Source organism: Muscardinus avellanarius (assembly GCF_963383645.1).
Source record: "Muscardinus avellanarius genome assembly, chromosome: 3".
In the NCBI taxonomy this organism is placed as follows: Eukaryota; Metazoa; Chordata; class Mammalia; order Rodentia; family Gliridae; genus Muscardinus; species Muscardinus avellanarius.
This window is the reverse complement of record NC_137788.1, coordinates 36971437-36998947: the sequence shown is the minus strand read 5'-3', so window position 1 is coordinate 36998947 and position 27511 is coordinate 36971437. Positions and strand designations below refer to the sequence as shown.

General features: G+C 53.3%; 2 protein-coding genes across 15 annotated transcripts in view; both read right to left on the bottom strand.

Moving 5' to 3' along the window:
- Positions 1 to 7992: 7992 nt before the first annotated feature.
- ARTN (artemin) lies at positions 7993 to 9023 on the bottom strand (the record flags this gene model as incomplete). Its single annotated transcript, XM_080693364.1, has 3 exons — positions 7993 to 8456; positions 8533 to 8671; positions 8964 to 9023. 3 exons carry the CDS (start codon positions 9021 to 9023, stop codon positions 7993 to 7995), a joined length of 663 nt encoding a protein of 220 aa, XP_080549490.1.
- A 5015-nt stretch (positions 9024 to 14038) lies between these two features.
- ST3GAL3 (ST3 beta-galactoside alpha-2,3-sialyltransferase 3) overlaps positions 14039 to 27511 on the bottom strand; it is a gene marked incomplete at both ends in the record, with an annotated part of 197677 nt that continues 184204 nt past the window's right edge. For 4 of the 14 annotated variants that reach the window (XM_080693225.1, XM_080693231.1, XM_080693234.1 and 1 more), the window contains 3 exons: positions 14039 to 14128; positions 19643 to 19789; positions 19964 to 20110. In XM_080693225.1, the coding sequence (XP_080549351.1) occupies positions 14039 to 14128; positions 19643 to 19789; positions 19964 to 20110 (384 nt within the window). The remainder of the gene's footprint in view (positions 14129 to 19642; positions 19790 to 19963; positions 20111 to 27511) is intronic. The other 10 variants (XM_080693235.1, XM_080693236.1, XM_080693237.1 and 7 more) reach the window with 4 other exon arrangements.

Here is a 27511-nt window from a genome sequence, read left to right as displayed (position 1 = left end):
CTTTGCTCCCTTCCTGGCAGGGAGGTGAACCCTGATCTGTCTCCTGCCCCAGCCCCTCGGCTGTTGGCCCCTTGCTAGACCCCGGCTTGGGTGTCCAGGGACTGGTGGGGCAAGGGGATGCCCAGGGCGGGCATGGCTGCCGAGGCCTCCCCACCTCGTTTGGGGGCAGGGGACTTGCCAGAGACCAAAGAGGTTACTCTCAGGAGGAGACTCTTTAGGGGGCCTCCCAGGAGGGAGGCGTCAGTGAGGAGCTCTAGGGCGCGGGTCCGAGTCGCAGGTCACAGTTCTGTCCTTAGGATCTGTGAGGAGGGAGTCATAGGACAAGGGGGCCTATGGGGGAAACCGAAGCCCTGGCACGTGAGGAGTCCCGGGGTCGGCGGCCTGTACCGACAACACCCTGGTCTAGATGAGCGCCTGGGTGCTACGAGGAGGTCACAGGGCTGGGGGTCACCGGGGAGAGCCCATCCCGGGTTACACAGGCTCCAGGGATGCGCGGGGGTGCAGCTTCGCGTGTCTGGGGCGAAGAGTCCGTGGAGTTGGGGGCTGTGGCAGGTCCCCTCCGTTCGGCCTGGCCCGCTCTCCGCTCACCGCCCGACTCCGGCGCCGCTACCGCCGCTGCCTCCACCCCAGTGACTGACAGACGAGCCGGCCCGGCCGACCGGGCGAGGACCTCGGCGAAGCGCGGGCTGCCCCGAGCGCCTGTCCCCGGCACCGCCAAGTCAGTTCCCCACCCCCGCCTGTCCTGGCCCGGCACGGCCCGGCACGGCCCAGCGGAACTGCGCGGAAACTCATTCCGGGTCCTCGGCCCTGTCCTCGCGCCAGCCCGCGCGCCCCCGAGCAGGCGACCGAGCGGCGCGCCGCCCCAGGCCCCCGCTGAGCCGAGGCCCCGCCGCTGAGCACCCTGGGAGATGTAGTCCGCAGGGCGCCTGGCCGGAGGGCGGAGCCTGGCGGGGTGGCGGGCAGGCGCGAGCACGTGGCCTGGGGACCCGCGGAGCCCGACCTGTCCCCGGCCTGCCCAGGCTTACTGACGGTCCCACTCATACCGGCGGGGGGCGCTGCGGCGCAGCTCCCCGGGAGATGTAATTCCGGGGACCTGTGGGTGGCGGTGGGAGCCCGGGCTGAAAAAAGGAGGGGATGAGGCCAGGTCACTCTGATTCTCTGTTGCAGGCACATCCTCGTGTCCAGGGGAGGGGTTATTTGGGAAGAAGCCATCAGCACCACCCAAAGAGAAGAGAGGGGACTTAGCACACCTCGGGAATAAAAAAGGGTGGCTCTCAGGACCACCTAAAAAGCAACCAGAAAACCACATACCATGGACAGTGCTCGGAAGAATTTCATAGTGTTTCTTTATGTAAAACGGGAATAAGGGTAGCTCACATTTGAGTGCTACGGCAGTATTTTGCATACCGTAGGTTCAGGTTTCTTAGCAACTCAGAGTTGATTATTTTAATAATTTTCAGACGAGCTAGAGAAACCAAGATTTTGAAAAGTTAAGCTTATCTTTCCCCTGGACACACAGCTAGGGTGACAATCTAGCCATAGATCTGGTCTGCCGCAAGCCCTAGCAGTCCCTGCCTCTCTCCCATCCAGTTCTTTTATTAGTTTCTCCCAGCTATCCCAACAGGGAAGAAAAATAATAATAATTTAAAACCAAAAGACATCCATTCTTGTATTTCAATGAAGGAAGCTGGTTTTGGAGTAGCTGCTGAGGCATGAGAAGGTCGATAAAAGCTTCCCTGAGGAGAGGAAACTTGATCTGAGCTTGAAGAAGAGCGAAAGCTGGAGGAGGGGGAGGCTCACTTAGCCTGTAAGCAAAGTCCAGGGGGACAGTCGTCACTCAGCACATCTGTATGAAGAAAGTGTCTGAGCTGGGCACGGTGCTGCAGGTCTGTAATCCCAGTACTTGGGAGGCTGAATACACAGGTTTGAGGATAGCAGGTTCAAGGACAAACTTTGTAACACAGTGAGACTTTCAGTAACCTAGAAATATTCTGTTTCAAAAGGGGGGGGGGCTAGAGAAGTAGCTCAGAGGTAGAATGTCCTGGGTTTCAATCCCCAGGCCCCCACCCAGTGTTTGAAGAACAGTAGTAATTTGTGATCAGTTTAAGGGGACCTCTGTGAGGTGAGGAAGAGAAAGGGGATAAGGAACAGAGATGAGGTTGGAGAGACAAGCTGGGAGCGGTAATTTGGACATTATTCTAAATGCAATGTGAAACCATCATGGGGTTTCAAGTGGGCAATTATGATTGCATTTCCACTTTAGAAATATCAGTCTGTAGAGCCGGGCATGGTGGTGCACATTTGTAATCCCAGTACTTGAAAGGCTGAGACAGGAAGATTAAAAAAATAAAATAGGATTTGGGGTAGTCAGGTATGATGGTGCACACTTTTAATCCCAGTACTTGGGAAGTTGAGATAGGAGGATCGTGCAGATTCAATCACCCTCAGCTACTTAGTGAGGCTCTCAGCAACTCAGTGACACCCTGTTTCCAAATAAAATATAGAATAGGTCTGGGAGTATAGCCCGGAGGAAGAAGGCCCCTGAGTTCCATTCCTAGTAACACACACACACACACACACACACACACACACACACACACACAACACTTGGGGTATGGCTCAGAGGTAGAAAGCCCCTGGGCTCAATCCCCAGTATCAAAAAAGAAGAAGAAAAGCTGGGTGTGGTGGTGCATGCTTGTAATCCCAGTACTTGGGAGGCTGAGACAGGAGGATTGTGTAGTTCGCAACCAGCCTCAGCAGTTTAGTGAGACCCTCCGCAATTTAGTGAGACCCTGTTTCAAAATAAAAGAATAAAAAAATAAAAATAGGGCTGGGGGTGTAGCTCAGAGGTAAAATGCCCCTGGGTTCCATTCCATCTCCAGTTCCAGAAGGAGGAGGAGGAGAGGGAGGAGGGAAAAAATATCTGTCTGTGATATGGAGGATACATTGAAGGAGGGAAGGGTAGAGGCAGGAGATATTTGGATAAAATAAAGTAACTGATTCCAGTTCAGTGCCTGGGGTGTGAAATACCCTGGGCATGGTGCTGGCCTAGTGGAGGGGGAGGGGAAAAGAAAATAAATTCTGGACTTAGGTTTGGGCTCAAAAATTGTTTATGCCTCTATGAGCCATGAGGCCTTGGCTTCTTTTGAACTGAGAAAGAGAGAGAAAGAGAAATAGGGCTTGGCCCAGGGGTTACAACTTGATTGATGTAAATTTTCTTTCTGCTTCCAATCCAGGGCTCCTTCTCCTCACCCCCAGGAGTTTCCCTGACAAAGAAAGAAGCCAGGTTTCAATAACAATGGCTCATGCATATGCTTTACAAATATAGGTAGGGCTGGGGAGAACTGAGGACATTTCTGAGAACCAAACCAGAAGGGGATCTCTAGGAGATATGGACAGCAGCACAGGGTAGCTTAGAGCCAAGTGGCGATAAATCTTTGGAAGTCGATTAAAGAAAGGTTCTCTTCTTAGAGACAAGAATAGGACACAGAGAAGGCAGAATATGGGACAACTCTAGGAAGGGTCTGAAAAGAATATCCCAAAGCCCAGAAGAGAGGGAGAGGCAGAGCATCTGTTGGTCACCTGGAACCACTACCCATCCACGTCCTTGTAAAATGATAGTCTGAAGCTTTTCAGTCTACAAGAATAATGGGAATCTGGCCTGAAAAACCAGAGGAAGTTCTGCTTGTGCTTAAGAATTCTCAGGAGAGATTTCTTCTACACACACACACACACACACACACACACACACAGCACCAGGTTAGATGCAGGCAATTTACTTTGTGGTCCCTTGTTCTGAGAGGAAGAGAACAGGTAGGAAAGAGGAAGGTTCATTTCTAATTGATCCTCCCAGGACCCCTTTGGGGTCCAGGCCTTAAGAAGAAATTTCAAATAGACTCCTCATGGTGAATTGGACTTGGGCTTTATCTTAGTTCTCATAAATTTAGGGAACCTTTGAAAACTAATGTTCAAGCTTGCTGGGTGCAGGTGAAATGCAACTACAGAGCTTTGGGTATCTGTGTACATTTTTTCTCTTGTATCTCTTTTTCTTTTCTTTTCTTTTTCTTTTTTTTTTTTTTTTTTTTTTTTTTTTTTGTACTGGGAATTGAACCCAGGGGCACTGAACCCAGGAGAAGTAAAGATTTTTTGAAACAGGGTCTCACTAAGTTGCTGAAGGTCTCACTAAGTTTCTGAGGTTGGCCTTGAACCTGCAATCCCCGTCTCAGACTCCCAAGTACTGGGATTATAGGCATACCCCACCACACCTGGCTCTCACTGATCTTTGAGTTTTGTTTTGTCTTTTTTTTTTTTTTTTTTGTACTGGGGATTGAACCCAGGGGCATTCTACTCTGAGCTACACCCCCATTCCTGCTTTATTTTTTTTATTTTTGAAACAGGGTCTCACTAAGTTTCTGAGAGCCTCCCTGAGTTGTCGAGGCTGTTTTTGAACCTGCAGTCCTCCTGCCTCAGCCTCCCAAATTCTGCGATTACAGGTATGAGCCACCCTGATGGTCTCTGACTGATCTTTGGGGGGTTTTTTTTGTTTTGTTTTGTTTTTTGTTTTTGGCATTCTGCCTCTGAGCTACACCCCCAGCCCTATTTTTTTATTCTTTATTTTTGAAATAGGGTCTCACTGAGTTGCAGAGGATCTAAGTAGCTGAGGCTGTCTGCGAATCGCCATCCTCCTGTCTCAGCCTCTCAAATGCTGGGATTACAAGTGTGTGCCACCACACCCAGTTGAGTAGTTTTGCAAATGTGGGGGGAAAAAAAAGATTGGAATCAGAAATGGAGATGCCAGAGTGCCCTGTGTCCCCCAGGAGCTCCAGGGCACCGCCTGGTGTGGTCACGTGACAGGTCACCCCTGCTAGGTTATAGACAGAGATGCAGCTCTGCAGCCTGTTTCCTTTGGGGAAAACAGCTTCCCCCCCTTCCCTCCCTTCCTTCTTTCTTTTGTGGCACTAAAGATCAAACCCAGGAGAATTCTACCTCTTAGCTACACCTTCAGTTCTATTTGATTTATTTTTTATTTTGAAACAAGTTCTCACTAAGTTATTATGCACTGGCCTTGCAGTCCTCCTGTCTCAATCTCTTAAGTCCTGGGATCACAGGTGTGCACCACCATGCCAGCTATCTTTTTTTTTTTTTTTTTCAGTACTGGGGATGGAACCCAAGGACATTCTACCTCCAAGCTACACCCCTAGCCTTTATATATGTGTGTGTGTGTGTGTGTGTGTGTGTGTGTGTCTGAGGATGGAATCCAGGGGCATTTGACCTCCGAGCTACACCCCCTGCCCTATTTTTTTAATTCTTTATTTTGAAACCGGGTCTCACTGAGTTGCAGAGGGCCTCACTAAGTAGCTGAGGCTGTCCACAAACCGGGATCCTCTGGTCTCAGCCTCCCAAATGCTGGGATTACAAGCATGCATCACCACACCTGGCTTTATTCTATATTTTTTGAAAGAGGGTCTCACTGAATTGCAAAGGGCCTCACTAAGTAGCTGAGGCTGGCCATGAACCCGGATCCTCCTGTCTGTCTCAGCCTCCCAAATGCTGGGATTACAAGCATTCACCACCAAACCCAGCTCCAGCCATCTTATTAAAGAAGCACTTGGGATGTTCTGACCTGCAAACAGAGGCCACCTCTTGAGGGATTATGTTCTTGGAGAAGTTGAGGTTTCCTTAGGACTTTGAGAGATTTGGGCACAGCTCTCCAGAGCCCAGAATACAGCCTCAGTTGGAGGTGGACCCTACTCCCTCAAGGACTGGCACTTTGGGGGATGCTGAGAGCTGGTACTTGGCTTGGGCTCTGATCTGGCCTGCTCCCTGTGTTTTCTCAGAGATGGCTTTTATTGCTGTCCTTTAAGTGGCTATGAGAGTAGTGATGGCCACAGTGCAGCAGGACCTACCTGGAACATTTGGGACCAGGCTAGGCTTCAAAGCAGCAGGTTTCTCCCTGACCCAAAGGACCCCAGAATTGACAGAATGTTTCCACCATCTCCAAACAACCCTCTGAAAATTATATGATGCCATTTTCTATGGGTATGTGCGTGGAAACTGAAAACCATGAATTGGTTTGTGGGCAGAGAGAGGGATAAAGGGGTGTTCTGGGCACAAAAGCAGCAAACTTTTAGGGGTCATCTAGAACTTGTAAACACAGAAGAGGGGAGCCCAGGCATGATTTACCTTCTTGGCCCAGACCTCAGAGCTCTTGTGGCTTCTTGCTAGCTTCAATGAAGAGGCATCTTGCCAAAGCAGACAGGCACATGGGCAGATAGATGGGAAGGAATTTGTCAACGGTGTAAATGCCTGGGGTCCCACCCTCAACCCTGTCTCACTCCCAGGTGCTCTCATCCCCGCCTGGCTGCAGCCCCTGTGCTAATGACTCTCAGATCTTTCCTGGCCAGACCTCCCTCCTGCTGCAGGGCAGCACATCCCCTGCCTCAGGACATCCCCTCTGGATGTAACACCCTTCCAATTTCAAAGAAGGAAAATCACATGGGTCACTTCAATGCAAATGCCTGGGACCTGGGAAATGCAGGTTCAAAGAACATGCAGAAAAGCCCAGGGACTCACGCTCACCTGTTGGAAAGACTTGGGGACAGTGTGATAGGCCAGGGTCTTCACTAACCTTCCTTCCAGATGAAAGTGTGTACCTCTTGGCTTCCTGTTCTTTTCCAAACCATTTGTCAAACTAAACTTAAATAAGTATGTATGTTAATTGTCTGTCCCCCCTGGCTTAGGCTTCCTAAGGGAAGGAATTATGTCTCTTTTACATCTGTATCCATAGTGTCTACTCAGTAGCTGACATATAATTGGTGCTTTGTAAATATTTGTTGTCGAATAAATGAATATCTTTGTTTATCATCCAAAGTGCAGGTCCCTCTGGGGCTCTCATTCCTTTCCTGTCTTCTCATCCCCATGAAGCTCTGTGTTCTGTTCCCCCAAACCAGCATCCTGGTATATCTTCTTCCTATCCTCAGCATTTTTTCAAAGTATCTGAAAAAAGATACTCTGAGAAAAGGCATGCAGGCTGCTTCATTCAAAAGGAATGCAGATAGTGAGCTCCCCATGCCGGACCATCTGCAAGAAGAGGCAGCGTGTGCACCTGTCAGGGTGCCTTCAAGACTGTTCCCTGGACAGCAGGACACTCATCGGTGGCAGTGAGGGTGGGGTAATGTGTGGTTTTCTGTGTCTTTACCCACCAAGTAGGAAACTCAAGAGTGCCATTGGTCACAGTGTGAGGCTTTCCCCATAGAAGGCTCTATAGTTTCTTTCCCCACAGCCAACTCAGGCCCCAAGAGCTGGAGACTGTGCAGGGTGTGTGTGAGCTGGCCGTTCAGTGTACTTTGTCACCCACTCTGCCCAGAGTCCCTGCCTCCCATCCCAGAGCTGCGGGGTGGGGGCAAGCAGCTGGATATGCAGGCCAGGCCTGTGGCTGCTGACTCAGGGAGGTGTGAGTGAGGTCAGGGCACATCTCCATCTGGCCTCTTCTACCCATCCCCCCACCCCTGCTGCCCAGGGAAGGATCTGACAGACCACGGAAGTAAATAAATAACTTAGAAATAATAAATAGGGGTCCAGCTCTCAGGAGTGGGTACAGGCCAGCTCCAGCACAGGCACTTTCAGCCATGTGACTGCAATGTGTCTCCTCATAATTCACCCCCCAAGGCCCGGGGCCATCGCTGGATTCTTCATAGGAGACATCCCAGCTGTGAGGCCTGGCCAGGGCCAGTTTGTGAGAAGCAGGTTCTAAATCTCCATTGCTGAGGTCTCTGCTGTCTTGAGGGCTGGGATTGGCTGGGCCAGCGTCTTGTGGCCATTGGTCATTAGTCACTCCAACTCTCCAGGACTATATCCTGACACTCAAGGGTCTGCGGCCTCAACTCTGAGGCCTCCATCTCTGGCTGAGGCTCCTGGTTTGCGGGACCCAGCAAGAGGGTCCCGGGCAGCAAGATGTGCAGGTCAGGGTCTGCAAACCCTTGGAGAGATCTCTCAACCCAGGCAGCCACAGGCAGTGGCTGAGAGGCGGTCCACGGTCCTCCAGGTGCTGTTAACGTCCATGAAGGAGACTGCCTCATAGTGAGTGGGCCGGCAGCAGGGCTGGCTGGCCAGCGGGGAGCCCGGGGGCGGCTGCAGGGCCCCTGCGTCCAGGAGCTTGGCCAGGCTGAGGTCGTGCGGGGAGCGAGCTCGGCGGCAGGAGCCGCTGCAGAAGCGGAAACGCACCATCTCGTCGGAGCTGTGGCCCAGGCCGAGTGCTCGCACCGGCACCAGCAGCGAGCGCAGGCGGCAGCCCCGAGTACCCGCGGCCCGCGTGCGACCGCCCCGGGTTCCCAAGCGCGCTGCGCGGACCCCGCGGGGCGCAGCGGGCCGGGGCGCGGGCGGCGGGGGTGCGGGTTGAGGAGGCTGTGATGGTGGCCGCCCGGCTCTTCCGCCGCACAAACCGGCTGCACGTACCCCTGGAATGATACTGAGTCATCCGCGGTGTCCCAGGACAGCCCCAGCTCTGCCCCGCCCCCTCACGTTCTCACCTACCGGGCAGGTGGCCTGTGGGGGGCGCCAGGACTGGCGCGGGGCTTTCGCGGGTGGCAGAGCTGGGGGGCATGGGGCCCACGGAAGCTTCAGTGATGCTGCTCAGCAGGGACAGAGCGGCCAAGGTTGGCCATAGGGCAGGCTGCACGAAGAGACAGACATGTGGAACCTCCCTTCTGGGAGAGGGCACCCTGGTGGGCTGCTGTGGGGAGGGGTTCCCTTTGCCTTCTAGCTGGGTGGTGGGAGTCAGGAAGGACTGAGCTTCCGAGATCCCAGGACAGGAATCACCTGAGGGCACTGATCATCCATCCAGAGAAGTCCTGTTCTGCTCCCATGTGCCTGCTTCCTCCCTCCCCGACCACCCACCCTCCTGCATCTGGCCTCTGCCATCCGGTCCTCAATGCCCTCTGGGGGCCGCTTTGGGAAACACTCACCTGCCACCAAGGCCAGGAGCAGTGGGGCAGCACGGTGGGGCCTCGAAGTCCAAGTTCCATCTCTATCAACAGGAGCTCCCATCAGCCTTTGTTGACCTGCTCCCCCACCCTCTTTTTGAGGAAGCTTGCAAACTGAGAGATGGGATATCTTTGGGGAAGGTTCTCCTTCCACCTCAGTTTCTCCAAGGTACCAGAGGCTTGGGCAGCTGGGCTCGACCCAGAGGAGAAATAGCTGCATTGAGAGCCTTTCTCTGTGTTAGGCACGTTGCAGCTATTTCCTCTTCCACAACTCCATGGGGGTAAATAAATGGTTTAATTCCCCTTTTCCAGATGAACAGACAAGGCTCAGAGGAGCTCAGGGATTGTCTAAGGTCACAAGCTAGACCCACATAGCGGCAGGAAGAGGGGTCCTGTTTCCCCAGAACCTTCCTTCTCTGTGCTGCAAGGATTGGCTGACCAAGGTGGCAGCTGGCTATCCTTGGCAATTCCATGCCACTGGGGAAGAATTAGTAGCTGCTGGCCACTCAGTTATCTGATGACAGTGAGGCCTGGGCCTCAGCTTGTGCTGCCCACCCAGTGCCGCTACCTCTTGTTCTTGCTCCTCTGTGATTTGTGTTTTGCACTCCGATCCCCCTGAGTTCTCCCTTCTGGCCACAGATGTCCCTCAGGAGCCAGCAGATGGTGGCAGCTGATGGGGCCTCCGAAAACACAGGGCCCGGGGCCATGGCTTCCTATGACCACCAGGGGGCAGGGTCTGCCAAGTCTGCAGACTCAAAGGGGAGGTGGGCTTTTCCACATCCTCTGCATACTCAGATCTGAGCCACTCCCAGGAGGGCCAGCCAGGCCTGGATATCAGTTTGGTCACTCAAGACTAAGCTACTCCAAGGGGCTGGCCCAGGTCTGCCCCCTCCTCCCGCCCAGCCTCCTGTGGATCTGGCAGCTAGCATTTCCCCCCATAAGCCATCCTTCCTGATCTCAGCCAGCCTTCCTGCACACCACCAGCCTCTGTGAGCTCCCACTGGCTGCCCCTCTCCAAACACCTCTCTGGGGCCCCAGAACTTTCATGAGCCCTCACTAGCCAGTCTCCTCTTGGGTTGAAGCTGTCCCCTTCCCCACTCCTCTAGCACCAAGAACATCTGCACATCTGGGGGTCAGACTTCCCCAGGCTCTCCTCCAGAGCCAGGTGAGGGAGTGCCTGTTTGCAAACTGGATTCAGGGCCCTCAAGGCCCAGCCAGTGACTTCTCTGGGAGAGAGGGCAAGCCAAAGGCAGCCTTAAGGGCCTCTGCGCTAGGGGGAGCCCAGGAGCAGGTCCTAGGAGGGCAGCTCAGGCCCTTTCTCACCCTCCTGGGACACTTTGGTCCTCCGGTCCTTGCCGCCCCCACGCACCAGCCCTCTACTCACCAGGAGATCCTGCACCACGTTCTTCTAGGCACCTTTCCTGGGACCAGTGCTGGGCTTGCCCCCGCAGCTCAAATGGCTCATGCCCAGGGCTGTGCACCTGGCAGCGCCTCTTTTAGCCACAAGCGGGGCCTTGGCAGCCAGTCTGTGCCCTGTAGTGGCAGCAGGAGCCTCACATTACAGCCAGCCAGCAAGGCTAGCACAGTCCAGCAGGAACCAAGAGGGACTGACTGGAGGGGCGGGAGGGGCAGAGAGCTGCGCTGAGGGCCCCCGAGAGGGAGGGTTTCAGAAAAGTGGAGGGAGACTGCTCTGCCCTCCCTCAGCCCCAGGAGCTTCCTTTGGGGGCTGGGACCCAGGGATGGACGAAAGGGTACGCTTACCTTGGGTGCCAGGTTCCCAACCCCAGTCCCAATCGCAGTGAGGGCTGGGGCCCGAGGGACTTGCTGCTGGCGGAGCCCGCGGGCCGTGTCTGGGGGCCGAGCCCAACTCCATCCCTCAGCAGCCTCCTGCCCGCTGCCGACCGGTGTCAAATTCCAGGCCCGGCGTCACCGGATCCCGGGGTGGGGCCCAGAGAGCCCCCGCCCCGCCCCACCTTTCAAGGCTCACCTGGCCCCTCCACCCGCCGGATCCGGTCCCTACTGGCTCCCTAGGACCCCCGAAGTGGGGGTACGCGCTGAGAGAGGACCCCCCCTCCCCGGATGCAGAGTAGAGATCGCGGGCGGCGGAGAGGCGCGGAGACTGGGAGTTCTGAGTTTGTAGACACGCGATGTAGGGAACTGGGAGGCCGGGCCCAGGGCGGGAGTGAGCGAGGGCGGGGAGGGAGGGATCTGGTCCCGGCGATGGCCCGGGCCGCTTGACGTGCAGACCTGGGGGCCTGGCTGGCCGCTCTGCAGAGACTGTTCTAGGACCCCCAATAACTTTCTCTCCTAACCGACGGTTCATCCGCGTCGGAGCGGCAGGACCGGGCTCCAGGCATTCAAGTCAAGGCCTCCCATGGTTCTCCTCAGGGGGTGCCTGGGGCTGGAAGGGGGTGTGTATGCCTGTGTGAGGGGAGCATGCTTCTCGGTCACCTGGGCTTAGCTGCTGAAGGGGGGGGGTCACGGAAAAAGAACGTTGAGCTGGGGCTTAAAGTAGGACCTGGAGGGTGGCACTTGGGAGGCCTAATTAGGGCAGCTCGACAGGTGGGCTGAGGACTGGGTAACATGGCTGGAAAGGTTCGGCCTTTATTCTAAAGGTGCTGGGGACCACGGAAGGGTCCTACAGTGAGATACACTTTTGTGGGTAACAGCTGCAGAAGGGAGGATAGTTTGGAGACAGGCAGGACAGGACAGGTGGAGATGCAGTCAGGAGGCTGCTGGGAAGAGAGGATGAGGCCCAGACAGGGCTGTGGAGAGCCAGGGTCTGCACAGGCCCAGTCTGCAGGTGACATGCCCTTGTGATATTCCAGTTGGTGCCTGATGGGGTAGGGTGCGGAGGCAGGGTGGACAAAGGTGTGCTTTAGCTTTCTTTGGTCTGGGTTACCAGGTCAGGGGGTGCATTCTGGGGTTTGTGGGAAGGGCAGAGGAGGGCAGGAGCTCAGGAGTTCAGTGCTGGGAAAGGCCTGTGGATTCTCCTAGTGGGAATATTCAGGAAGTGGCAGAACTTGTAGCCTGGAGCCAAGTGGACAGAGCCTCGGCTGGCAATTGGGAATTGTCGACCAACTGACACACAATTTAATGCTGTGGGTGGGGATGAGAGTGCTCAGGAAACGTGTGTAGACCAGCTGTACCCTGGTTATGCATCACAACCACCGCGGATCTTTAAGACCTACCCACATCCGGGCCCCACCCCAGGGTCTGAGTCAGCATCTTGAGGCGCGCAGGTGCAGGCTTCCAGATCCACACAGGTGGTTCTGGTGTGCAGCCAGGACTCAGCACCTCGGCCTTTGTGAGGGGCTTTCATGCAGTGCTGGGGACTGAGGTCAGACTGCAAAGAAAAGCTGCAGCTGGGTCTGTTTGGAGGCTTGAGGGGGCCCTGTGGGACAGGAGGTCAATCTGTGAGCAGCTTGCTGCCATGACTGGCTGCCCAGCTAGGGCGGCTTCCCCAGGGCTTTTTCAGCCAGAGCCACTCATTTTTGGGTTCTGGAGACTGAACCTAGGGACATTCTACCTCCCAGCTGCACCGCCAATGCTATTTTATTTTGTAACAGTCTCCCAAGTACTGGGATGACAGGCATGAGCCACCATATCTAGTTTTAGGGACACCTCTTAAAGCCATGTAGCCTAGGCCCTAGGTACGACTCTAGTGGGTGCCATCCAGGCAGGAAGCCCCTCCCTGTCTCAAGAGCAGATGTAACAGTTCTCAGGCCTGGTTGAGGGGAAGAGCGGGGTCACCCCCTAAGGCTCTAAGGGGGTGAGTTGTGGAGGGGCTATCATCTCTAAGGTTCCCCAGGAGATGCTAGAGCTAGGCTGTGTGCCTTCCTATTCTGTGTGGGAGGGGTGTGGAGGGAGGAAACATGCCTATGAGCCACAGGTGTCAGGAGTGAAGAAAGTCTTGGTCCCTCAGGGCTACAGGCTACCACTGGTGTCTGTCACGAGGCAAGGCTCCAGAGGCCTCTGTAGAGGTGGCTACGCAGGTCCCACACTTGCCATGAGAAATGAAAGGAACCCAAGAGCCTGTGGGCTGGAGAGAAAGGCACTTGGGTTTGGCACAGGAGCTGAGGCCCTGGGTTCTTATTTCTTCCAAGAAAGTCAGAGAAAGCAAAAGGAAGCCAGGGTCAGGGAAGAGCTTTATTGCTTCCATGAAGGCTGCCTGGGATGGCTGCTATGGCCCTGGTAAGGTCCTCTGCCTTGATTCCCTCTGGTCCGCTAAAGGCAGAACCCAAGGGCCTAGCAGTGTCACTGCAGAAACCCAGACCTGTGATAAGTTGTTAAGTCCAGGCGGGGACAGTGTCCTGTGGATCAGGCGTGGGTGGGAGCAGGGCCTTCCCACCGGGCTGGGCCTCGCCGCCTGGGCTTTAAAGTCCTTTCTGCTCGAGCCCAGGGGCTGTCTTCTTGGCTCCAATGGGATGGCTCCAGGGTTTCCTTACAGGATAGCTGGGGGCTGGTGAGTGGGAATACCCCATCTTTTCCCAAAGAAAGGCCAAATAGTGTCATGAGCTGCAAGGGGGCTGGCATGGGATGCTGCCCACCTCCCTGTGGCCCTGGAGTGTGGCACAGGCTGGTCACAGCACTCCCACCCTCCAGGGACTTCAGTGGTACCACTGCCTGATGAGCCCTCTAGTGGGCCTCTTCCTGCACAGCAAGTGGACCAAACTTCACATCTCCAACCTTATTAAAAAATAAATTATCCCTGCCCTCCCCCGCCCAAATCACAAAATGATAATATACCCAACACTGATTGGAGAAATGATTCCGGCAGCAGCCTTGCTGCCTCATGCCCCACCGCCTGCATGCTGGGCCTGCTGGGCACAGCCAGTGGCCTCCTGGCCCGCTGGCTTTAGGGACCCAGGCTGAGAGAGGCGGCATGCTGGTCTCTGAGGCTGGCTCCACACAGGCATAGCTCTGGCTGCCCCGCCAAGGCCTCGCCGCCCCTGTCCTCTTGGCACTGTCCTTCTCTGGGTCTGAAGACTCCTGCGTAAGTGGCTGCTACTTGCTCTGGTGGCTCCTGGGCCTCCGTGGCCAAGCGCTGGGCCCATTCAGATGCCACTGCTGAGGTCAGTGATAACCCGGGCTTTCACCAGCTTCCGCAGAAACTCTTTCTCTCGCTGGATGTTGTGTGTCCAGGACTAGAAAGAAAGGGATGGAGAGGTGATGAGGGAGGCAGCCACTGCCTCATGCAGTCACCACCCTCCAAAGCTCTGCAGGCAGACCCTTGTTATCCCTGTTATCCCTGTGCCTGCAAGACCAGGATGGCCCTGCTGCAGGAAGACACAGCCCATCTCCTCCTCCCCAAGACCGGAGAGAGCACAGCCCTTGCATCCCATCCTTGTTCCTCACAACTGTGCCCCTTGCTTCTTCCAAGTCTGGTGCTGTGAGCTTCCGAGCCCCTGTTTCCTCAGCCTCCAGCCTTCAGCTAGTGCAGAGGCACCTCTGCTCTAGACACCCCGAGGGCAGGCAGGTGAGTCACCAAAGTCCAATAGCAAGGAGGGCGGTGTCATCCTCTGGCCTGATGCCATCCACTCCCTGGGACTGGGGCTGCCGTGGGAATCCAGCTTCCTGGGTCACACAGGCCAGGAGCCTAAGGAACAGAGCCTTGTCTTTTTTTTAATCTTTCACTGACACATAATAATTGTATATATTTAAGGGGTATGATGTGATATTTTGATATATGTATACACTGTGGAATGATTAAACCAAGCTAATTTACATATCCATCACCTCCCATACTTATTGTGTGTGTGTGTGTGGTGAAGACATTTGACTATAGTTAATAAAGGTGTACATTTCTAGAAGAGGCTATTTATTTTTGTAGTACTAGAGATTAAATTCAGGGGTGTTCTACCACTGAGCTGTACTCCCAGCCCTTTTTATTTTTTATTTTGAGATAGGGTCTTGATAAGTTGTGGAGAGCCTCACCTCAAATTTGTGATCCTCCTGCCTCAGCCTCACAAGTAGCTGGGATTACAAGTATGTTCAACTGCAGCAGGTTAGTAGATGCTATTACTGTTAATGTGTAAATTATAGGGAAGATACTGCCTTCCAGGGATTCCAGGGTAGGGTACTTTCCTATAGTACTCTCACCAGGGACCTTGGATGACCAAATCCCTTAAAGAATGCAAAGGCCAAGCCCCATGCAGTATTCAAAAGCCTATAATCAAAAGCTGGGCATGAGCTGGGCGTGGTGGCATATGCTTGTAATCCCTGTGCTTGGGAGGCTGAGAAAGGAGGATCGCACAGGTTCGAAGCCAGCCTCAGCTACTTAGTGAGGCTCTCAGCAACTTAGTGAGACCCTGTTTCCAAATAAAATATAAAATAGGGCTGGGAGTATAGCCTAGAGGTAACAAAACCTCTGGGTTCCACCCCCAGTACCACAAAAAAATAATAATAATAATAAGCTGGGCATGGTGGCATATGCTTGTAATCCCAATATTTGGGGGGCTGAGATAGGAGGATCACAGGTTCAAGACCAGCCTCTGCAGCCTAGACCCTGTTTCCACATAAAAAAATTTAAATTGGGCTAGGGGTGTAGCTTAGAGGTAGAATGCCCCTGGGTTCAATCCCCAGTAGCACACACACACACACACACACACACACACACATACACACACCACCACCACCAACAACAACAACAAAAGGCTTGAATAGAGGAATGAAGGAATGAATATCAATAGCTTTCTTATCCCCAACTGTCCTCTCTGTTGCATCTGTCAGCACTAAGCTCACCACACCTATACTCATGGCCACTATATACCGGTGCTAAGAATTTAGGGCCCTGCCCAGCATCCCTCCCCCCTTTTTACACAGAGTCTCACTATGTCCTGGAGGCTGGCCTTGAACCTGTGATGGGTCTCAGCCTCTCAAATACTGGGACTGCAGGCATGTGCCACCACGCCAAGCTCTGTCCAGCCCTTATTCTGATCTAGTCAACCTCTTTAATCTTCTAAATCTCAACCTGAAACTCAGGCAGTCATGAAAATGCAGCGGTTTCCTATATTTTTCTGTTCTGAACTTTCCTGCAGCTTCATGTGTGAACTGCAAGCCCAGATGCCTTGCAGGACAGCGCCCCTGGCTCCTTCTCAGGTGGCGAGTTTCTTCCCTGCGCTGAACACTGCAGTGTCTTAGATGGGCTTCTTTCTGCCCCCCCCATCCCACTTCTACCTGGTTGACCACACTCCCTAACAAACCCGGAACCCTTCAGATCCTTCAAGGCGCCTGTCATTACAAACTCTCCTTGTTGCAGGACCCTGGCAAATCACCCCCATTCTTTGAACATTCAAGCACCTGGCTGTCTCTGTTTGCCAGGCACAGAGTAGGTGCTCAATAAAATCTGTTGAATGAGATTAAATTTTAGAGGCAGGAAAACAAGATCAGAGGAATAGCAGGGTCAGAATTCACCAAATCAACCAAATATAGACTCCTAAGGCTGTTCCTCTTCCCTCCCTGGGAGAAGCAACCAATCCATAGGTCAGTTTCAAGAGCACCCACTAGGAGTCACTGGGGGGTAACAGGTCAGCAGAGGACTGGGTCTTTGAGAATACTAAGGGATTACTGTTAACTTTCTTAGGTGTGACAATAAGATAGAGTCCTTATCTTTTAGAGCAACTGAATGAAGTATTTATAGCCAGAAGGATATGCTGTCTGGACCTGTTCCAAGTCATAGTGGGTGGGGAGAATGAGAAGGACAGGTGGAACCACACCGGCCAGGGGCTGGTAGCTGGTACCTGGGAGTTAAGTATATTACTCTGTATGCTTATAACATGTTTGGCAATTTTCTTTCATAATGAAAAGTCTGCTCTGGGTGCAGTGCTCAGACCAGGCAATGCCCCCTCTCTGGTACTCTTCTCCTAACCGCCCTCCTTCCATGCAGACAACTTAGGCGCCTCCCAGAGCTCCGCTCTGCTGTGGCAGGGTTCTGGATGCAGATGCCTCCTCCCCTTTTCCCCACTGCACAGTCCATCCTCTCCCCAGGGTTTCTCTCTTCTCTCTTATTATTATTACTTTTTTTGTGGTATTGGGGGTGAAACCCAGGGGCATTCAACTTCTGAGCTATACCTCCAGTCCTATTTTTTATTTTTATTTTTGAAACAGGGTCTTACTAATTTGCAGAGGGCCTCACTAAATAGTTGAGGCTGGCCGCAATGCTGTGATCCTCCTTCTTAGTCTTTCATGTACTAGGATAAGAGTGCATCGCCATGCCCAGCTCAGGGTCTCATTTTGACATCTCCTTTTCCATCTTTCTCTTTCTTTGGCTCCAATTTCCCCATCCAGCCATTGGTATCCTTGAATTCTGCCCTGACTCTGCAGTGTGTGTGTGTGTGTGTGTGTATGTGTGTGTGTGTGTGTGATAGTGGGAATTGAATCCAGAGGCAGTCTACCTCCAAGTTACAACACTAGCCTTTCTTTTTTTTTTTTTAAACAAGGTCTCACAAAGTTGCTGAGGCTGGCCTTGAACCAGCAATTCTCATGTCTCAGCCTTCCAAGTACTAGGATTACACATTACACGTGTGCACTGCCCTGCTCAGCTGTCTCTGCACTGGAAAATCCCAGCTGTGCCTTCCCTCTGTTGGAGCACTCAGAACTCACAGGCTGTGTTGGCAGCTGATTTCTCTGCTGTGGAAGATTCCTCCTGTGGGAACTGCTTCCCCCTCAGCTGCTGCTTGGCCTTTCCCCTCTTCTGCATCTAACCTGCCCTTTTCAGTGCACGCCCTGCCCTGCGGTCTCCACTGTACGCCTCAACTCGCCACTCACTACTGTACCGCTGCCTCCTCCGCCACCCTGGGGAAGGAACTGTTGCCACAGCCAGCAGTATCCAACTGGCACCTCTGGCGGCCACTTCTCATGGACTTAGTGTCCTTGTAAGAGACTCTCAAGAGAGTATGAACACAGAGAGGTGGCCATCTGCCGGCCAGGAAGTGGGACCTCGGCAGACACAGAATCTGCCAGCACCTCTATCCTGGAGACTGCCCAGTCTCCAGGACGGTGAGAAATAAACTCCTGTTCTCTAGTGGCCACACCGTCTGTGGTATTCTGGTATAGCAGCCTGAAAAGACCAGGCAGAGCCGAAAGAGCCCGCTACGGTCCGGATGGTAACAAGCCAGGGGTACGGATGTAAGTCTCGAGAGCAGAGTGAGAGGCTTGTCTGGATGGAACCTCAGCTGATGGTGGCTCTTACAGGACAAAATCTATGCCGTGAGAGAGAACAAGAGAGAAGGTAGGTGAGGTAAGAGGAGCAGTGGAAATGCTGCCTCCGGAACCGAAGCAGGAAAAGGCGATCAACTTTGTGAAGTGTGGTTCTGTGCTGGGCGAGGCGGCACCTAGAGTCCCAGCTGCTGAGCAGGGGGAGGCAGGAGGATCACAAGTTCGAGGCCAGCCTGGGCAACTTAGTGAGAACTTGTCTCAGAATAAAAAAGGGCTGAGGGTGTAGCGCAGTGGTAGAGAACCCCTGGGTTCAATTCTCAGTATGAAAAAACAAAAACAAAAACAAAAAAAGTGTTTCGAGCTGGGCACAGTGGTGCACACTTATGATCCCAGCTACTCAGAAGGTGGAGACAGGAGGGATTTTGCAGGTTCAAGGCCAGCCTAGGCAACTTAGTGATACTGGGGATGTAGCTCAGTGGTAAGTGCTTGACTACTCTGCAAAAGACCTGGTTTAATCCTCAGCACTGCAGAAACCAACAACAAAAACAGTGTCTGAGAGACGATGACAGAGGACCCATGTCTACTTGATCTGGCAGTCTTCAGGTAGGGCACGGGCGACCTGAGTCCCTGAGGAGGGGGAGCGAGGCTGAACGGAGGTGAGGACTGCGGAGGAGGTCCTCCAGTGGGAGCCACTGAGGCCCTTGCTCAGCTTCGGCTTTTTTGTTGGAGGGAGGGTGGTTGGGAACTTGTGGTGTGTGAAGCTTAGGAAATGGCGTGGGGTGAGGGGGAGGCTGGAGAGGCAGGAACGAGGGCTAGTGGAGACAGCATCGCCAGCACCATGGAAATGCAAACCTGCACAGGTGAGGGTCTCCTCCAGCCACCCCAGCCACCTGGGTGGAGGGGCAGAGTCGCTGCCCAGTCGCCAGCCCAAGATTTCCAGGCCTTGGGCTGGTCAGGGAAGGCTAGCTGCCAAAGCCAGGTGTGAGTGAGCAGGGGCTGGGTTTTCCAGAGGGGATCCTCACTGTGAAGGCAGAGAGCAGAGGAGGCTGGCTGAGTGTGGGGCACCGGAACCTACCTGTGCAGAAGGACCTCCTGGGAGCCATGCTGGGTGACGGAGAGCGCCGTGCTGGGCCACGGGGCAGGGTGGAGTGATGGGCCTTTCTGAGACCGAGGGGCAAAGCTTACCGTGGGTTGTGTGAGGGGCAAGGGGGCCAGCTAGGGGAAGGCAGTGATTGTGGGAGAGGACGAGTTAAGCCGGTGCCAAGACCAGCCTGCAATGGCGGGGTTGCAGCAAAGAGGCCCCTTGGAGGGAGAGCGTTCGGGGGGAAAGGGGTGCTGGGGAGAGGGCCACACAGGAATTGGGTGGTGAGAGGCCTGCCTGGGGGGGCTCCAGGGTTGCTACTGCTGGCTCGTCCCTTTGCCGTGTACTTGTACCCACGTAGTCAGAGCCTGTCCTCTGTGCTGGAAGCACCCCCCCTCTGCCCCCCACACCCAGCCCGAACCTCTTTGATGGCTGCCATGCGCACGGTCTCGTAGTAGTGCAGGGGTGCATTGGGCGTGCTCATGTCGTAGCCAAAGCCGGCGACCGCCACCTCATCGCAGCCGTGGAGCGCCATGGTCACCGCCACACTGCCGAGGGTCGGGATGTTCTGGAGGATGGGAAAGGAGGCGTGCCGCGGTCAGGTGACCGCGTAAGCTCCCCAGAGCTGAGCTCCAAAGATGACACCTCTTCCCCTCAAAACCATCTTCCGGGACCACTGCCACCTGCCCCTCCTTCCTCCCAAGGCACCTCAGGCGCGGTCTTCCCCGGGGCGAGCCCTCACCCCCCGGCCCATGAGGCCATTGTTGAAGGGCAGTCCGATGAGGGTGAAGGCGGCCTCCTGGATGAAGTATGGGTTGAGGATGCGGATCTCGGGGGGCTCCTTGGGCACTCGAGTGGCCACGGATTTCCAGAAGCCGTCCGATGCACTCTGTGGACACAGTGAGAGGGCGTGAGCGGGGCACACGGCTGAGGACCCGCCTGGGTGAGCTGTGGGGCTCAGAGTGTGCACAGGGAAACAAGGGAACGAGGCAGGGGAGGGTACGGAAGGGGACCTGGGGCCTGTGGTAACCAGCCTCTCCTCGGTGCAGTGGGCGCGGGGGGGGGGCGGTGATGGGAGGGCGAGCACGTGGCGGGCACGCAGTGAGCCGCGGGGCGGGGCAGCGTCACAAGGCCGCTCGGGCCTGAGGGGTCCTGGGCCACAGGAGGGCTCAAGGGTCCGGCCGTCCCGCTTGCCCACTGCAGGGGCTGCCCCCACCCCACCAGGAGCCTGCCCTCCTATCTGCTCTGCTGAGCTCCACCTTTCTTGTCCTGTCTCCTGGCTCTCTCCGTCAAGGGTGCTAAGGCACAGAACAGCAGGGCACTGAGCCCCAGTTCTGACACTGACCTGTGTTGGGCGACTTCAGCTTTGCTAACTATAAAATGAGGCCACTCTCTCCTCAGGGATCACGGTACCGTGGTCAGCATTTGACATCCCAGCGTCCGTTCCTGGGCCACAACCTCTGCTCCTTTTTTCTTTTTTTGTGCTAGTGGGGATTGAACTCAGGGGCATTTGATCATTCAACTATGCCCCAAGCCCTATTAATTTTGAAACATGATCTTACAAAGTTACCATGTGCTGGCCTCCATCCTCTTATCTTGGCCCCCCAAGTAGTAGGATTACAGGCATGCACACAACGTGTGTCTGGCTAACCTTCTCTTTTTAACCCTATTCCTCTTGCCCGACCACAGGAAAACTTATGGTCCCCCCCCACCCCCTGCAGCCTTTTTTGGTCTAGAAATAACTGAAGGAAATAACTTCAATCACTGTCTTTGGGGGGGGGGTTTGAACCCAGGGGCATCTAAGCTATACCCCCATCCCCTTTTCTCTTTATTTTGAAGCAGGGTCTCATGAAGTTGCTGAAGCTGGCTTGGAACCTGTGATCTTCCTGTCTCAGCCTCCCCATCCTGGGATCACAGGTGGGCACCATGGAATCTGGCCCCACTGGCTGCCTTGTGCACTCCTCAGCATGCTGCCCCTTGTCCTCCCACTGTCCTAGTCGGGGAAGCTCCGACCTTGGCATCAGTCCATCCTTCCCCTTCTTCTACCCTTTCAGCAGGGCTCCTGAGTCCTGCCGGAGGGAGCCACAGCCAAGCCTGCAGCTGGAGGCATCATCGTGGACTCCAACGTGTAATTTCCAGTACTTTTTATTTGTCTAGAAAGCCTAAAGGAATCAACTAAATTTAAAGTGAATGAGATCATTTAGTATACCAGGAGAGAACAAGGACTACATATAAAGAGACTCCACTTGCAAGCATAACAAAAATATCAAAATTAAACCATAAACTTCAGAAATGTGTGAGAATTAAAGGAATAAAACTATAGTCCTTTATTAAGAGATAAAGAAACTGAGTGTGGTGGTGCACATTTGTAATCCCAGTACTTGGGAAGGTGAAACAGGAGGATAGTAGTCTCAAAACCAGCCTCAGCAACTTAGTGAGCCCCTTTGCAACTTAGTGAGACTCTGTTTCCAAATAAAGGAGTGTAGCATGGAGGTAGAAGGCCCCTGTGTTCCATCCCCAGTAGCGCATGCATGCACGCGCGTGCGCGCGCACACACACACACACACACACACACACACACACATAACTTTAAAAATGGAAGGCACCCAGGCATGGTGACACACCCTTGTAATCCCAGCATTTGGGAGGCTGAGACAGGAGGATTGCAGTTCATGGACAGCCTCAGCTACTTAGTGAGGCCCTTTGCAACTCAGCAAGACCCTGTTTCAAAATAAAGAATAAAAAAGTAGGGCTGAAGATGTAGCTCAGAGGTAGAATGCCCCTGGATTCTATCCCCAGTACCACACACACAAAAAGGAAGACAAATCAATGTACGGTTATGATAAAGCACCACCATCAGGGGGAACAAGTGCTATGCAAAGATTTGCCAATCAGCCTTCGATCCTCACACCACACACACACACACACACATACACACACAATACTAGATGATTAAAAAAGCAAAATAAAATTTATATGTATATTTTATCACTAAACTTTCCAAATATTAATGCAATAGAATAAAAGATTTTGACTTGGCAAATATTGTGTTTTGATACATCAAAAAATAATAAGGAGCTGGGTGTAATTGTGTACACCTGTAATCTCAGTTTTTCAGGAGACTGAGGCAGAAGGATTCCAAGTATGAGGTCAGCCTCAGCAACTGAGTAAGACCTTGTTTCAAAATAAAAAACAGAAAGGGCTGGAAGTGTAGCTAAGTGGTTAGAGCACCCCTGGGTTCAATCCTCGGATCCACAATAATAAGGGCTGGGAATGTAACTCAGTGGTAGAGTGCCCCTGTGTTCAATCCCCAAAACTGCAGAATAACACACATGCGTGCGTACACACACACACACACACACACACACACACACACACACACAGCAAAATTCAAAATTAAGGGAAACAAAAAAGTGAAGAAAATTGTTACAAATAAGTTCAGTGTGTGTGTGTGTGTGTGTGTGTGTGTGTGTGTGTTACTGGGGGTGGAACCCAGGGGCTTTCTATCTACCTCTGGGCCACACTTCCAGACCTATTTTCTATTTTATTTGGAAACAGGATCTCACTAAGTTGCTGGGAGACTCACTAAGTAGCTGAGGCTGGTTTTGAACCTGTGCGATCCTCCTGTCTCAGCCTCCCAAGCGCGGGGATTACAAGCGTGTACCACCATGCCTGGCTAAGTTCATATTTTAAATACTCAGGAAAACATAGGGATAATAAGTATGAAAATTAACTCGTGACAGAAAATGCACATTGAGATGACCAGATGCCAATCCGTACCTACTAAAACATGTACATGCATGTGTATCATCTAGACACCTCAGTATCGGTGGTAGTATGCCGAGGTAGACTCCTCCTATCTTCCTGTAGTAAAATTTGGTACAGCCTTTCTATAAAAAGCAGTCTGAAAGTATGTACCAAAGGCTTCAAAGACGTTTACACTTACAACCTCCAAATTTCCGTGTGTGTGTGTGTGTGTGTGTGTGTGTGTGTGTGAGTGTGTGTGTGTAGTACTAAGGGTTGAACCCAGAGGCGTTCTTTCAGCTACATTCCAGCCATATTTTATTTTGAAACAGGTCTCACTAAGTTGCAGAAAGCCTTGCTAAGATGCTGAAGCTGGCCTCTAACCTGAAATCCTCCTGTCTCAGCTTCCAAGTACTAGAATTACAGGCATGCATCACCACAACTGGCTAAATTTCCCATTTATGACCAGAAATTTTTTTTTCTTTTTTGCGGTACTGAGGATGGAACCCAGGGGTATTCTACCTCTGAGCTACACCTCCACCAGCCCTAGGGGCATTCTACCTCCAAGTTACACCCCCAGCCCTATTTTTTATTCTTTATTTTGAAACAGGGTCTCACTGAGTTGCAAAGGGCCTCACTAAGTAACTGAGGCTGTCCATGAACTGCAATCCTCCTGTCTCAGCCTCCCAAATGCTGGGATTACAAGTGTGTGACCACACCCGGCCTATGATCAGAATTTCAGTGATGACCTTTGTAAAAGTCTATTTTTTGTTTTGTGTTGATGGGTATTGAACACAGGAACATTCTACCTCTGAGCCTCACCCCGAGCCCAATTTTATTTTTTATTTTGAACAGGGTCTTACTACATTACTGAGGCTGGCCTTGAACCTGTGACCCTCCTGTCTCAGCCTCCCATGTACTAGGATTGCTGACTGGCATGTGCCACCACACCTAGCTTAAGTCTCTTTATTACTTTGTTATTTATAAGAGTGGAAAACCAGGGGGGAAAACCCAAAAAATTTGAAGCAGAGGTTTGGTTAAATTATACATTTATACATTTATATAACGGAATGTCATAGACATCAATATTGTCTTCTTAGCTTTTTTTAAATGGATGTGCCATAATTTGTCCTCCGCTATTTGACATCTAAATTGCCAGGTGTCTCTCCTTCCTCCACCATCCATCCACATCCCATGCCAGAACCTGGGAATCAACTTCAGATTCTCCTCCACTTTGGGGCCCATCCTGTCCTACGGCTCTAGTTCTTTGATTCTGTCTTCTTAGAACCCCACAGGTCCAGGCCTTGCGTCCAGTGCCACGGCTACCCTCTCAGGTCCAGGTCTTCTCATTCTCCCATCTGGACTCTCAGAATCACGGTTAGTCTGGGAGTGACCAGAACATAAGTGATAAACAATAAATAACTGGTGAATTCCATTCACTTCTTCAATATATACCTGAGTCCCTAGAATGAGTGCCTTCTGCCTCCACTCTGCCAGAATGGCCCTCCACTGACAAATCAGATCACATCCCTTCTGTGTGCCCCTCCACTTTCAGTCTCAGTGGGCACCTCTGGGCTGCTACTCGGTGTCTCTAATACCCTCCCTGGCTCTACCATGTGACCCATCCTGCCCTCACCCCTGCACCCCAAGATAAAATTGACCTCTGGCCCCTGAGAGGTGCTAAAATACAAACCCTTAGTCCTGGGACTCAGCTTCTGTTTGGAGGACAGTTATATTTACCTCATGGGCAGCTGGAAGAATTAAATGCCACAATTCAGGTCAGCCACTCGCCAGTGGTTTGCAGGGACCCTTGGGCAGGGCTCCCATCCCATCCACTTGAGCAGCCCAGGGCTGCGCTCACTGGCAGCAAGGAGGCGCTAGCGAGTGGCCCAATGTGATGAGCCGTGACACCCACAGCAAGCAGCCCCCTGCTAACCCTCTGCTGTGGCTGCCCTTCATGGGCTGTGCCAGCCACCCTCTTCACACTTCTCCACAGTTCTTGCTCTGGCAGGCACTTTCTGTCCTTTGTGGGTTGGTCAACTCAAAGCCTAGGCTCTTGGGGCAAACTTCTCTCAGTCCCCCAGGCTGAGCGAGCAGCCAGTTCCAGTTGCCCGGTCCTTTCTGTGGCTCTGGGAGAGCAGTGTGTGTGAGGTAAAGGTAGAGCTGTCAGGAACCGGAGGTGGAGAAATGGCGAGGCTGGGCAGAACTTGGGGAGGCCCCCTGGGTGGGCCGTCGGGGCGCTGGGAGGAATGGCAGGTGCCGGCGTGCCTGAGACAAGCGCAGCAGAGCCCCGTCCCGAGGCCCCAACAGTTCCCACCTAGGGCTCTGCCTGTGCCTGTCCCCCACACTCCAAGGGTGAGGAGACAGCACAGGAGCAGGAGAGCCAGGAATGGGCATGGCCAGGGCTGTGCGAGGCTCGAGGCTGGTTTTGTAGACATTATTTATATCTCTTTACCTCCCTTCCACAGGTACAAACAAGGAAGGATGTTTAAGGTGGCAGAGCCTGCCAGTGGCCGTGCCTAGATCCAAACCTGAGTGACGTGGCTCTGAGATGAGAGTCCTCTCTGCCACACCATTTACAACATCACTACCCCCCCGGGAGTCTGCGGCTTGAACTGTAAGATGAACAACTCCCACCACCTTCCGACAGCCCTCAGGTGAGTCAGGGGCCACTGAGTGACCCATTTTATGGAGGGGCCTGGCCAGGGCACACGCAGCTGGTGAGAATCTGAGCCGTGTTCAGCTGTAGAACCTGGCTCTCCCCTCACACGAGGCGCTGGCTCTGCCACAGTCCTCTGGATCTTCCCATGTGGTGAAAGTCCTGCCTCGAGTCACTATTCGAAACTATAGGAAATTAGCTTATGACCTCAGATCCCCTTGAGAGTCTGAAAAAAGCTCCAGTGGGGAGGGGCAAGCTACAGCGTCTTCCACCTTCAGTCCTTCTGGGAGGAGGAATGACCAGCGCACTGCCTAGATTTGAGGATGCTGAGCGCGTCACGTTTCCTAGTATGAGGGGCGGAGTCTCTTGCACACATGCACACGTGCACGCATGTGCTGGCTTCCTGCTCTGCCCCAGTGGGGAAGCTGGGAGCAGGTGCTCTGAATTCAGACTGTTTGAGGGTAGCGTTGGAACCCTGGGGGAAGGGGCTCCTGGGCTTAGGGCTCAAGCTCCTGGCACAAGTGACAAGTCAGTGCTCCTCTTCTTCCTCATCAGTCACTGTCCTCGAGCAGAGCTCCCTCAGGAATCTCAGGGCAAGGAGAAACAGAGACCACGATGTGATCTGAGCATTGGTTTTCTCCAGCCATAAATATATATATATACTGGATACCAACAAAACCTCAGGCTGTTTTTTTTTTAAAAACAAACAAACAATAAAACCCCTATGGTTCCTTTTCTCAGAAAACCGTACTCAGGCTCAGGCACATAACCTTTGCATACCACCGCACAGGCTTTGCATGTGGAAACCCGGGGCTCACATCCCCATCCCCATCTCTGTGACCCCGGGGCACATCACATCATCTCTTTAAGCCTCAAGTTCCTCTTGCATAAAATGGGGATGACAAGATCTACTTCCCAGAAGGTTGAAAGGATTAGATGAGATGCTGTGTTTATGGTATCTGGCTCAGTGTCTGGCATGAAGTGAGAGCGCAGTAAATCTTACCTATGATGACTGAGTGTTGCTGAAACCGAGAGACCGGAGCCAAGGGTGTGGTCGACAATGCCAGCCACCACAGAAAGGCCAGCACTCACCCACACCTGTGCAGGCCCACACCTGCTCACATCCAGGCACTCGAGTGGGGAGCCAGGGTTCCCCTCTGGCCTCGCAGGTGGGCAGTGGGTGCGGGAGGCCTGCCACCAGCAAAGTCCTGACCCACCAGGTTTGTGCCTACAGGGTCCACATTTGGCCCGTGGCCTCTTACACCTCAGTTCTCCAGTCCGCAGGAGGCAGGACACAACAGCCAGGAGGCCTACCAGTCAGTCAGTGCTGCTGCTGTTGCACGGAGGGTTGCATCTCCCCTCTAGGCCAGTGACCGGCTGCATTCCTTGCTGAGTCCTCCTCCTCCAGGAATGTCCCTGCCTAGTCAAGTCTGGGCCAGCTCTCCTGACTGGAGCTGCGTCTCCTGCTGATGCAACCTACTCGACTCCCATCAGTCGGAACAGCCAGGAGCAAAAGGGACCCAATATGGGAAGAAAGCGCCTTCCCTCAGGCTCCCCGTCAACTAGTTCCACTGCGGGGTGCTCCTCCCGGGAGGTCTGGGAATACAGATCATCACTGTCTGCTTTTCTGTAGCCAAGAGTTGGGCGGATGCGGCCACTCCTGTGCTCCCCACACTGCTGCGCCAGGGCAGGCCATGGCCTCTCCTGGGGCCACTCTAACGGCCACCATCTTCCTTCCTCCCGTTCAGTCACAGCCCTGCATGAGTCTGATCTTGGCACTTTCAGTTTTAGAATTTTCAGTGGCTCCGTGCTGCCGAGAGAGCGTAGGTCTGGGTCTGAACCCTGACACCCCAACTCCTTACTCTGCTGAGGCAGGTTCTTTATGCT